Genomic DNA, 13433 nt, shown 5'->3' with positions numbered 1-13433 from the left:
GATAATAAGGTGACAAAAAGAAAAATAATAATTTAAGTTGACACCGCATCATAGGCTCACAACTCAAGATGTTTTTTTATTCATATATTACATTCTTTAATCAATTATTGATATATTATAGGACCAAAAGATCTTTAATTTAGGAGATTAGATCAACTATAATGGTTATTGCTATAGTATATTACACAAATTTCATCGAGTCACTTTTTTTTTTGGTAATGACAAGAACCTTGACTAGACATCAACCTCAAGTTCTCAACCGCAATGATTTTTTGGTTTTATATTTATGAGTTAGACACCTATGTGTAGGGTAAAAAGTAAGGAGATTCCTTCTCCTTACCCCCAAACACCACTACTGGAAGTATAAAACCTTATAGCCTAAAGATTAAGAAAAAAGAATCCGCAACAAACTATAACAAGAAAGCATGGTTTTTTTTAAAAGGATTAAAACCTAAACAGTTTCTTGATCCAATATAGTGTTTACTCCCTTTCTTTTTGTTCTTATTTTGAAATTTTGACACTATTCACAATCATAGAGAATTTTCTAAATTCTTCTCATTATATAAGAAAATGTAGTTATGTACTTAAGGTTAAAAAAAAAGTGTATTAACAAACCTACACAATCAAACCAAGAAAAAGAAATGGAGGAAGTATCAAGGTTTTGCTTTTTCTTTTTCCCCATAACATGAGCTATTGATATCTTTACATAACTTCTTTGTCTTCCAACTGATATAAACTATATTTGAAACGCTATTGGTTGATTATGGTTAACTGGGTATCATTAAACCTCATACTAAACACAGACGGAATTGCCTGATTTCTACAATGGTAAGATATAAATGAATTAGTATTGTGTTACAAAGAGAAATGGGAAAAAAAACATATAAATCAAGAGCGACATAAGTCACATTCATCAGAAATTTTGCCTAAATATCCTAGTTTTCAAACATGGCACTGCAATCACCCGTCTGCTTTCAACTTCCGAGCCCTTTTAGTCGCTGGTGATGATGGAGCATCTGATGATCTTCCAGGCCCCTGCAAGTTGTAATCAAAAATAATTTCAGAAGGATGTTGTGGAATTGAGAGATCTCAAGAAGAGGGGAGGGGAGGGGAGGGGAGGGGAGGGGGTGTTAACACAGGAGCATAAACAAAATGGTTTTTACATAATCTACTGCATTTACCTTTCTTTTCTGGTCCCTTTTGCCAACTCTATCCCCTGGAATTAATTTCAGGGCACATTGTGAGATATCTAGCTGTCTAGAAAATCCTTGGTAGACAAATCACAAGTAAGCTAGAAATGTTTACCTCCAAAACTTAGAGGCTCGGGAACGAAAGGTCGGTCCTGATCCCCAGGTCGAGGGGTGCGCTGTTAAACAGAGACAATACAGTAAAAGACAGAATAAAATTTGTGTACAACATCACAATTATGAAGTTTCAATTTATACACATGAAACGACTATTCTTAAACATCAGAAAACTACTCCATAATAGAGGGGAAAAAAACCAATAAGGGAGTATTATACTGGATGAAGCAAGGCTTAAAATGGTCAGTTCATGCAACTCCAAAACAAATATACAATATACTATGATTAATGACGATGTTAAAGCATTGATCTCAGACCTTGGGTGTTCCTGGAGTTTCAGTAAATGATCCCTCACGGTAAGATGAACCCTCTGCCTCCTTGTATTGCAACTGATAACACATACAGTAACCGAGTTAAAATTGAAAGACAAAAGTAAATCCCAAAATATTATATCCAGGGAGCAGATTACCTGTTTCTGAAGATTCAGTAAAGTTAGAATCTCCTTTCTCAATTCGAGATGCTCTGAACATACAGCTTTTGTTGGAATCTTTGGCTTCAAGTTAACCTGAGAAATATATGGTTTTGATCTTTAAAAAAAATGGTAAGTAAGATGAGAAAACAAGTTGATTTGACGCTGCTAAATTAATCACTTGAAAGCATAGCCATCTATATCTCTTGTTTATCTTTCCTGCTCTACAATATTACCAACCTGTCAAAAGGGGCCAACGGGGTGTTTATCTTAAGGTGTAGGCATAATTAGGAAGTTGAAATCAGGCTGGATTTTCCTATTTCTTTGGTAAAAGGGAGTGAGGATTGGGTTGCGCGGGTTAAGGTGGCTGCAAAGAACTTCCCGTACTTGCATTTCACACATGCGAACTATAACTCTACATGGCCAAAACCCACCTAGTACGTTAGGGCTTAGTGGGACAGTTGTTTGCAGATTAAACTCAAAAACAACGGACAGGAATGAATAGATAAAGCAAAACATTTGCAAGCAAAGATATTTTACGATAACATGAGCGCACACAACAAGACAGTTAAGCTTGCTTCATTCACATTAAAAGTCACTTCATATCCCCTTGGAAATCACATCTCTGTAAATTACTCTCAAAGCATAACTTTGCACCCATCTTATCCTAGAACTACTGTCTAAGATTCTAGTAAAAAAAAATTACCGTTTAAGATTATATGTAAACACACATGCACACAGAGGATGGTGATGGTCAGGTACAAAACACTGCAATATTAGAAGGCTACAGCTGTGTATATAGCATAAGCTTTACTGTCAGATAGATTATTGTCATTAAGTGAACTTACAAATTCCTACACTAAATAACATTTACTGCAAGAATCTCTGAAGAGATTCAATTCTTGGGATATGAGGGCTAGGTTAATAAGTCAATCCGTATAGAAGATGCTGTAGTTATAGATACCCTGATACTCATCAATGGCTTCAGCCTCACATACATTACAGCATGTCCATAATAACAGTACATTACACGTAAATTAGTGCAACTTTTAGAAAAAATATATAGAACAAACCCCAAGATCTTGCAAAGTTTGCTCAACTCGCTTGATGGTTCTAAGGCCCGCAGAAGCGCTAGCAGCCTGTACCATTTGGTCAAGAGCATACGTCCTCAAGTATACGCGCAACTGCAAATAGTTCACGAGCCAATATAAAGATACAGTGACTGAAAATATATCGGTACTACAACAATATACAGATCGCTTGACAGAATACAAGCGATAAAAAGGCTATCCAGCAATTTGGTAAAGCAAGACAATGGCTATGAAGCTCACCATGCGAAGAGAGGCCTGGGTTGCATTATCTGCTGCAGCAGTCGGAGCTGCAGCAACAGGTGACACAGAGCCGGGAAGAGCAATCCGATCAGCGTGTTCTGCGCCAACATCTGATGCTGATGGTAGTTCAGGTTCTTCGGCACCCTGAAAAGAAAAATCCAAGAATGATAGGCTCATTTTCTCTTTTTCCTCCATTAATAATTGGGGGACAGGTTGCGGAGAAATAAAAGATGTTCCCTCATTAAGGTACAAATTCCAACTTTAACCTATGTCATTATTGAAATATATGGTATCCAGAAACTAGTAGACGTTATGGACACAATATAAGGCAACAGAAATACTTAAGTAGTACATACTATGACTGAGCACGTGTTTACCCTATTGCAACATTCAGCCTGTAGCAAATGACAACATATTAGGCAGCGGAAAAGCCATGAAATTAGGCTTGGTTCCTTTCACCTTATGAAAAGGAGATTTCAGGAGAAAGAAAAGTTCAAACAAGAGCCAGCCTAGTTCAATTCAATAGTAAAATAAATTGAGATAATTATACATATACCCTATTCGAGCACATAATGGTGCAAAATCTTATCAAACAGTGATGAGCATCTCGAATATAGTATATACTAAGCAGTCTGCAGAAGATTGTTTCTTCCAATCACAAAAAAAAAAGGACTATTTTCTATTGATAATAACCAAAGCCTAGATCAATAATCAGAGGGAAAAAGAACATATCTTGTCTAATAACCAAGAGGCAAGAGCATTTGAATGAGCCAATTCATAGCTAAAAACAAATCTTGACTGCTCAATCAGATCGAAAAGGGGATAATCCAAAAGACACAGGATAGGTGAGACCAGCTAACATAAAATAACACATTGGAGTTTAAGACGAATGATGATGTAATATACTAAAACAAGAATTAGATGAATAAATTTGGACCCCTAAAACAGAAAATTCCAATTTACAAAATATTACCCTCTAAAGGCACAATTACTCCCACCAATCCGATTAAATGAAAGCAGTCACAAAGATGCAGTAATTGAAATCAAAATCAGTACATCCTCTTCAATGTTGGTATTCAAACAGAAGCAAACAGAGACAGTCTACCAACTCATAGCATACCTTAGCCAACATACGTGACTCTTGGATTCTTTTGGCTTCAGCAAGAACCTGCAAAACAGAAACAAAAACATAGCATGAAGACACTGATATATAATAGTGATATTACTAAACATGTTAGCTAATTGCACAGTTCTAATGAAGATCGCCATTGCGACTAACAATATAGTTCTTGAAACTAGTGACAGCACAGTAAAGTTAAAGACCTCAGCATCCTTGCGCTCTTGCAGTTTAGTTTGAGAAAGAACCATCGACAAAGCACGCTTGCGCTCAGTCTCCTGCTTTGCATTGTATCCTTCCTACAAAAAGAATGCAGGTTGTAATGAAATCTTAATATAAATAGAAGTAGAGAAGCAGAATACATAAGAAAATGATGCATGAACCACACTACAGCCATCACAAATTATCAATCAATTTAAATACCTTTACCAATGGATGCCCAGAAACATCAGCAGGTGATGGAGCTCTAGCAATTAGTATAGCTCTGCACACTATTGAAAATATACATTTTTAAGTAAAGTAATAAAAGCATCACAATTGCTGAGGAACTTAGATACTCATGTATCCTCCATAACCCAACATTTTCCTAACACTTTTTTATGAAAAAAAAAACCCTTCAAAAAAATGGAGAGTGGGAGGAAAGTGGGGGAGGGGGGCGAGGGTGAGAGCACGGTAAAGATGAAAGTAAGTCGAACAGGGAAATACCATTATAATACCGATCCTTCAACTCCTCCACAGTCCGAGGTGATGGAAACCTATCAGCTATTAATATGAAGCGGAGATCGAACCTTTCACAGAAGTCAAACAAGGTATCTGTCTCTTCCTTAGTCCACTTCTGGGAAAAAAAAAGAAAATTTGCAAAAAACAGAAACAAGATGGTTCTATGAATTCAATGCTGGTGTACATTATTCAATGTGCTGAAGTAGATGTTATGCAATAAAATGTTTATGCAGGATGAAGAGGCCAGCAAAGGCAACTAAAATGTTTGGAAATAACATGTTTGTGCAGGGTCAAATCACCAGAAAGGCCAACAAACTCGACTTGACTAGACAGACAATAGGCATAGAAAAAGAACAGAAAAGAGCTTCATCAGAGCCAGATCTCTAACCGAGCCAGCAGAATGACTACTGAGTAGTTATACATCCATATTCATCATTCATATCACGAAGAGATGTCAAGATCAAAACAAAAGCTATAATGCATTAATTATTAATTGATACCTACAGGATCTGTCAAGTACTTCTCGTACTCCTCGTCCGTGTACTTTATAACTTCAACTGACTGGAACATGGAAGCAAAAAAAAAGTCATTTCAGGATGCAATATAACAAATTAGCCAAAAGACTAAACAATATGAGATCACATGGGAGCTCATGGGGTAGGGCCACCATAACTCAGGCATGAGTAGGGTAAAGGCCCATATGACCTAGCCTGGAGACTGGAAGAGAAGTACATGATGGTACCCTGGAGTTTAACTTCCCCCTCCCCTGGGCACAACACTAGCCCAAGCCCAAGTATGGTATAGTTTGGAAAGCTTCTTCTTCCAAGCCAATAAAAATGAAAGACAAATTCAAGAACTTGTTTTATACACTTCACCAATAAGAAATCATAATACAGAACAGACTAAAACACACTTCATTCTAGTTTTAACATGTTTCTCTTCTTGAGCTGGTGAAGACATAGTATCAGCAATATATACACCTACCTTATTATATTTGGCGAAAGGGTAATCACCTGTTGGAGGAACACCATTCACAACTCTGACCTACAGCAGAAATGAAGATCAGATAACACTCCATAAAGGAGATCAACTATCATCATATTTCATCACAATATCAAAAGCTAAAAAAGAAAAAAATACCCAGTGGTAGAGCTCCAAATTATCTTTCCGAGCTGAATTTGTGAATGAAAGCCATTGCCAGGTAACCTGTTACGGACATGAAAAAAGGGTGACTTACAATAATGACTTACAATAAATTTACATACATGATCCAGATAAAAGCAATCCCTGTATCAACGAGCAACTCTAGTATAACAAATAAACCGGTAGAGCAACACAATCACCCTGAGCCTAGCTCAGACTCAGCATTGCCAAATGCCAAGAACACAAAACTGTTGTAATTCTCGGTAACTACCAATGTAGTGCACATACATGTGTCCGGGTGCCAGACTCAACCATTTGGTGAAAACATTGCATTTGTTTAGTCAAATTGAAGTGTAAAATGCATGTTGTCGAAACAAGGTTGCATCACATTGTATTGCTCGTGTTGTAGAGGTTTTCAAATCTATTGAATTGATACTACTCGCATCGTAAATGTGTAAAGAAACCACATTTTAGGTGGGTTCAAGGGATATCTCATGGTCTGAGCCAATATATGGTTGTACAACAACCGCATCATTGCGACAGAAACCGCATTTGTGAACTATGGTCAAATGTCTATATATATTCTAACATTATTACTAACTGACATCCATACAAAACTTAAGGTACAATGAAGATTCCGAGTAGTAAAGCAGCCAGAATCCTTTTACATAGAAAACCACCAAGAGTGCTACTTTATAACTATTTCCGGTATAGAATGAAACTTAACTACTTAAGACTACAATTAGCTACAATCAAGATAATACAGCTCAAATTTGCATATAACAAAACCAAATTTGAAAGACATTGTAACAAATATGAATGAAACGCAGACCTTCTCATCAGTTGGCGGACGTTTCTTCAGCTGAGACGCATCAATTGCCGGCATAAGAGGTGCTACTCCTCCAGTAAGCATATAAACCTGTAATTCACAAAAACAACTAAAAATTAAACATTCGCCAAAACCCAAAAAAAAAACAAAAAAAAAAGAAATTACCTCACGAGAAATGCCATCGGGCTTTCTCTGAGGTTCTTTGGGAGGCTTAGCCTTCTTCTCTTGAGAATTCAGCAGTGCATTTTTGGGTAATCCCAGTATGTCTTTAGCATCCATTTTGATCACTAAATTAGGCTTTTTTTATGACCTAGGAAGTTATGGGATCATGTATAATTGCCGATTGGTGAATATTTTGAGTTTGGAGAAAGGATTGGAACCTAAATTAGGGTTCTTAGTCGCCCTACTGAATGGAAATCGACGAAATTAGGGCTTTTTTTTCTTCTGATTCATTCGAGTTTCGAGCGCGAAAATCTAAACGAAACGAAGTGTGTTTTGAGGAAAAAAAGAAACGAAGCGATGATACTCAATAACTCAAATGACCCGGTTGATAAGCCTCGGAGGCTCGAATTCCTTGTCCGCATAAAGATTCGACCCAAATAGGCAAATACTATCACTTTTTTTTCTCCTATTCCATCCTCCTGTTTATCGAAAGATGAGAGGCAAATTAAGCGGCAGATTTGAGGTTAAACTAGTTATTAGGTCCGGGCTATGTCCCGGGTAAGGAAAATTTTAATTTATTAATATTATACTTTAGAGTAGTAACACTAAATATCACTTGGTCGAGTGGTTAAGACTTTGATATATAACCTTGAGGTCATGGGATCAAACCTTGTGCTATGCAATTTCTAGTTTTTTTATTGTTTGTGAATTACATGGAGTAAAATACATGCTTTAGGGAGAGCGCCACGTGGCACCGTTCCACGTTTAGGAACGCCTTTTAATATATTAGTACTAGCCTTCATATGCACGCGATGCGTGCGTTAATTTTAAAATTTGTTATTCTATTAGATACTCCATTCGTATTTTATTTATGATTAAACTTAAATGTGAAAATTTCAACAGTTAGATGAATTTAGATACATTAATTCGCTACTGTAAAAAAATAAAAAGATTGTGAGTGATTGTTAACATTAATTTTTTGTGAATGAATATTGAACAGAAAGAACAAAAATAATGAGTTGGTTTTACTGAATTAAAGAGTATCAAAGGTAGTGAACGTTCAGACTTTTCATGTGCACGTTATGTATGCCATCTTTTTTAATAAGGTATAAATATTTTGGCCATTTAATTTTTGATTGAAGTATTTGATGCATATACCATTTTAAACTTGTTTTAAATGGCAAGTTGGAATGAGAATTTTTAAATGATTTGCTTTTGTAATTTTTTTCATTCCATTAATTAGATCATTAAGGGTATTTTAGGCACTTCAAAAGAGGACACCACACCTCCTCCCTTGGCTTATATAATAGAGATAGATATGATCATAGTTTATCTCAATACTTTATTGATAGAGTATAAATCTATTTCTGGGGCCTCAATCATTAGTTTAAGCTTTTGGTTGAGTTGGTCCTTTGACATGGTATCAAGAACCAGTGTGACATAAAGGTCACAGGTTCAAATCTCATCACCCCCTCATTGCTAAGTGGAATATTTAGCGCCAGGTATGAGGGCAACCTATTCCTTTTATTTTTGTTTACTCTTTGTAATGATCTCTTGAAGTATTATACTATCCGAACTATGTTAGAGGCTACCTTAGATTTTATTTCCTTCTTTTAAAAAAAACTTCTTGAGTCCTCCATAGAGTGCGTTCTTTTCGCATCATTTCTTTGAATGTATTGAAATCAGTACCCAAAATATCTAAGCAAATATAAACAAAGGCTTGCTCCTATGTTTTTAAGGTGAATAGAATGCACTCTAATTATTACTTTTTTTTTTCTTTACCATAATGATGTTTGCACTTACTTTACTTTGTTTTTGATTTGTGACCTATACACAAGGAAAATCATATACTTCCTCCGTTTCTTTTTACTCGCTACACTTTCCATTATGGGAAGTTTCACATTACTTGCTACACTTCTTTTTTGGGTAATAAACTCTCTCTATCTCTCTCCTCCCACATGGGTCCCTTTTCTTTTTACTCTCTACCTCTCTCTTCTCCGAAAATTGCCTAGGAGTCCGTGAAATGAGAAGTGTAGCGAGTAAAAAGAAACGGAGGAAGTATAATCATGTGATATTGTTGATTTCCTTTTTATATAAAAATGGCCGTGTCAACTTTTGAAGTGTTATTACATGTTATATTTTTGGAGAAGTTTGATTACTTTTAGGAGTAAGTTTATATGCTGAACTTATCTGAAATTCTAAATTGAACTTATGGTGTTAATTTGAACTAGTTGGAACTTATTATATAAGTTATTAATTATGATGGAAATCTACTTGAATTGATTTTTCCATGAACTTTCAAGGGAAGAAGATGGAATAACTTTAAGTAAAAAGTCTACATATATGATATAATATGTGAGATTTAATTTGTAAAACAAACATTTCAAATATGATAAGGATCGGAGTATTTTACATGGGTACTTTTCCAAATAATAATAATAAAAAAGAATACAAATTTTAATCTATTTTGAGATAATAAGTCACCAATGTATATATCCAACAATCCATGCATAAAGATAGCATTGGTAATGAACTATTGAACTCAACTAGTAGATCAACTGGAAGTATATGATACCAATTATAGAGATGGCCAACAGTGCGGGCCAATCCAGCCCATCCAACCCAGCCCACCTCATGGGCCGTGTGGGCTGGGCTCGCAAAAAGACCGGTCCAATCCTGCTCGAACCGTGAAATTTGTGGGTGGGTCGTGGGCCAGATTTCTTGAGCCCAGCCCACTAAAGCCCGCTACTAAAACCGCCCAGCCCGGACCACGAAACCGGTCCAGCCTAACCCATGAACCAGACCAACCCAGTCCAAGTTATTATTGAACCAAATTGTGTATATTTTAATCAAATTGCATATATTATAATTCAATCAAAATTTATAATAATGAAATTATTCATTAATTTTAATAATTGTATATATTTTTATTCATTTTAAAGATTTTATATAACAATAATGAATAATTTCAATGATTAAATAATTTTGAAAAAAAAATATCTCATGCCGGCCCGCCAGCCCAGTCCAGCCCACTAGACCCACGAACCGCCAGAACCGCTTCTCGAACCATGAAAACCGGTAACAGACCGGTGTGGGCCAAGACTTTTCAGCCCGCGGACCAGCCCACCCAACCCATGAATTTCACGGTCCGGTCCTGGGCCGTGAAATCTCAGCCCAGCCCGCTACGGCCCACGGTCCGGCCTGCCCAGCCCGCACCAGTGGCCATCACTAATACCAAATAGTCTGCTTCTGCAGTTAAAAAAAATAGCAAACTAAATAAAACAAACTGAAAACCATTAAAATAAAATGATAAAAGTGGTCACCCATGTGTAGGATACTCTCTTTGTTCCCTATATATATCTTCTCAAAGTCTCCCCATCTTTGATTCTATATTATCCTAGAGAGCTCTTATTCTTCCCAGCCCCCCCTCCCCTCTCTCTCTCTCTCTCTCTCTCTCTCTCTCTCTCTCTCTCTCTAACACCAATCCTTTTTTGTTGAAAAGAGGCCCGGCCCCATTATTGTATCACATCATATCATATCTTCAATAAAAAAGAGTGACAATAATCTTAATTCATCTTCAAGCCAATCCAAGCTAGGTTGAATTAACATGAGGTATGTTATATCAATAATAGATCCTACTTTAGCAGTATATATATTGTGGTCTGATTTTCATATTAACATACATCTCTTGTATATATGCATCTTTTACATCTAAAATCCATATGAATTAACCATCTCCAACCATTTATGATACATTTTTTTGAATGAAAAATGATTGAGAATACTTGAAGCTAAGCTAGTGTTTATATATATGCATCTGATTTGTTACATCTAAAGTTGATGTTAATTTATAGTTTTCATTTTCCATCAGTGCATGAGACAAAAAGAAAACAGAAGTTTTTATTGTGTTCAATAGCATAGATCTCATGCATAATTTATACTTCATTCATGTGATTAATAATTCATACTTTGCTTTAATTTGTTTGACATACATACATCAAAATATATATGTAGGTTCTCCTCATCAGCTTCCATAAAGCACCATGGTTGTCATGAAGATGATATCCCAACAATAAACACAGAAACATTTGTTGATGATGATCACCATAATGAAGGAACAAGAAGTAGCTGCTCACCATTATTGTTATTAGTCATTAAATTTGGCTAAACTTTATTTGGTGCTATCCTACCTGAGCTTTATTACTACAAGTTCTTTATTTTATGTTTTTCACTTTTTATTTTTCTTGACCTTGTAAGACCTTTTTCTTGACCTTGTAAGACCTAATTTAAACCCTTTAACCCTAGTTTATAGGTGAACCAAAGTGTTTCTCCTGGAATATAGGTTTGGAATACTAGGCAATTAGGGTTCAGATTCCCCTTCCAACTCATCATCCCACCTTGTGTCTATCCCTCTTGAGCTACTGCATGATGAATTACTGCTAAAGTGTTCAACATTATTATATTATTATTTAAGAAATTGTAATTTTAAATCTTGTAAAATTTGATCAGAATCTTTGACTCAAGGACTTACTGTCGCTTCACTCCTTGATTTATTATTATTTCATCAGTTCAGTTTAGCAATATTATTTTCAATTTAAATTGATGAGCAAAATTAAGTTCAATTCAGTACTTTAATCTATACAAATATATTAAAAGGCGTGTATAAATAAAAAATTATGTCATGTGGCGTTTTCCCTAGGGATTTTTAGTTCATGTAATTCATGTATAATAAAAAATATTAGAAATTGTATAGTATAGGGTTTGATCTCAAGACCTCAAGTACACATACTAAAGTCTTAACCACTGGACTAAGTTGTATTTAGTGTTATTATCATAAAGTATTCTATTAATGAATGAAATTTTTTCTTACCCGGGACATAGCTCGAACCTAATAACTAATTCAGCAAATTAAATATTAGCTTAAAAGAGCAGTGCCTAGTGCTCCCTTGGCTTCAGATTAGTTGATCGTGTCAATCAATTTTTATTTTTTGTGACTCTAATAAATAAATATATATTTTTAACTATTAATACATTTAAAATTTCATAAAAGGTCATAGTATGAGGAATATATAATATCATTTTTCAAGCATAAGTGAAAAAATATGGTCAATATTATTGATGAACCATGACTATAAAAAAAATACATGTGTCCCCATTGTAGAAAAAAAAACATGTTGTAAGTAGCAAAGAAATTGGAACAAATAGAGTAATAAATACTACTCCCTCCGTCTTTTTTTATTTGCTACAAGCACTTTTTCACAAAGACCAAGGAGGGAGTGGGGACCATTGACATAAATAGAATTAACAAAAAAGCAAATAGGTAAATTGTGGGACCTATGTATTATATATGGAAACATTTACAAAATCAAGAAGGGAGTGATGGCAAATTTGTAAATAAAGTGTGGGACCTATGTACTATATATGGAAATATTTGCAAATGTAGCAAATAAATTGAAACACCCCTAAATGGCAAAATGTAGCAAATAAAAAAAGACGGAGGGAGTATATATGTATAATCAAATATATAAATGATCAACATTTTATTAATTTTCTGCTTATTGAACCAATCTCACTTACTTTTGCATACTCATTTAGAGTTTATCAAATAAGTAAATAAAAAAGATAACTTTAATTATGCTATAACATGATACACTTAAATGATACTTCCTGTATTTCAAAAAGAATGCAATACTTACATTCTAAGAATCAAACTTATCAAATTTTATAAATTTTGATCATGAATTTCCACTAGTATAAAAATATTAACATAGTAATGTAAGATTTTGTTAAATTTATCTCAATGTGTAATTTTAAAATATATATTTTTTAAAAAAATTACATTAAAATATAATAAATATATAAATGGTCAAAATTTTATATTGAAAACATTATATAAAGAAGTACAAAATACAAAAAGAAGGAGGGGGACTCAAACCTATTATCTATCATTTGCAAGTTACAACATTTTAATCTTAACCACTCGATCAAGACATCCTGATCCTCTATCGATAAAGTGTAGGATAATAGTGCTAATAAATATAAATAATAGAGAGTATAATACGTGTGCTTTCCGTATGACACGGCAATTTTGTTGACTAAAAATGGGAAAAGCAAGAGGAGGAGAAAAAAAAAAAAAGAACATAGTGATTAGTGCAGAATGCACGCAGAATTTTAGGTAGTTTATTTTGTATTGTTCTCTATGCAAGTTGCGTGAATTTTTGTGATTGAAGCTTTTTATGCCGCTTTGAGCTTCGTTATGTTTGTGAAAATTGTTCTCTCTTTTTTTTGGTTCACTTTTCCTATGTAAGAGCTAGCAATAGTGCATTATTCAAATCATTCATGGTGTTTATAATAATTG

At 34.7% G+C, this 13433-nt stretch overlaps 1 protein-coding gene across 3 annotated transcripts; it reads right to left on the bottom strand.

Annotated features, from left to right (window-relative positions):
- Nucleotides 1-794: 794 nt before the first annotated feature.
- LOC104894829 (SWR1-complex protein 4) lies at nucleotides 795-7515 on the bottom strand. 3 transcript variants are annotated; one of them, XM_010681167.4, is made up of 16 exons: nucleotides 7079-7515; nucleotides 6917-7003; nucleotides 6082-6147; nucleotides 5926-5985; nucleotides 5446-5502; nucleotides 4927-5053; nucleotides 4645-4712; nucleotides 4428-4520; nucleotides 4225-4272; nucleotides 3105-3248; nucleotides 2847-2957; nucleotides 1774-1869; nucleotides 1622-1693; nucleotides 1306-1366; nucleotides 1182-1216; nucleotides 795-1035 (listed from the first exon to the last, which is right to left on the bottom strand). In XM_010681167.4, exons 1-16 carry the CDS (start codon nucleotides 7190-7192, stop codon nucleotides 961-963), a joined length of 1314 nt encoding a protein of 437 aa, XP_010679469.1. In that variant the 5' UTR covers nucleotides 7193-7515; the 3' UTR covers nucleotides 795-960. The 3 variants fall into 3 exon arrangements, with proteins under 3 accessions (XP_010679469.1, XP_010679468.1, XP_048493593.1); XM_010681166.3 differs by having other exon boundaries at nucleotides 4927-5056; nucleotides 7079-7514; XM_048637636.1 differs by having other exon boundaries at nucleotides 4927-5056; nucleotides 5926-5980; nucleotides 7079-7141.
- Between the last annotated feature and the right edge of the window lie 5918 nt (nucleotides 7516-13433).

The sequence above is a fragment of the Beta vulgaris genome, chromosome 5 (genome assembly GCF_026745355.1).
Source record: "Beta vulgaris subsp. vulgaris cultivar EL10 chromosome 5, EL10.2, whole genome shotgun sequence".
Classification (NCBI taxonomy): Eukaryota; Viridiplantae; Streptophyta; class Magnoliopsida; order Caryophyllales; family Amaranthaceae; genus Beta; species Beta vulgaris.
Note: the sequence above shows the minus strand (reverse complement) of the source record. Positions and strands in the feature narration are given on the sequence as shown.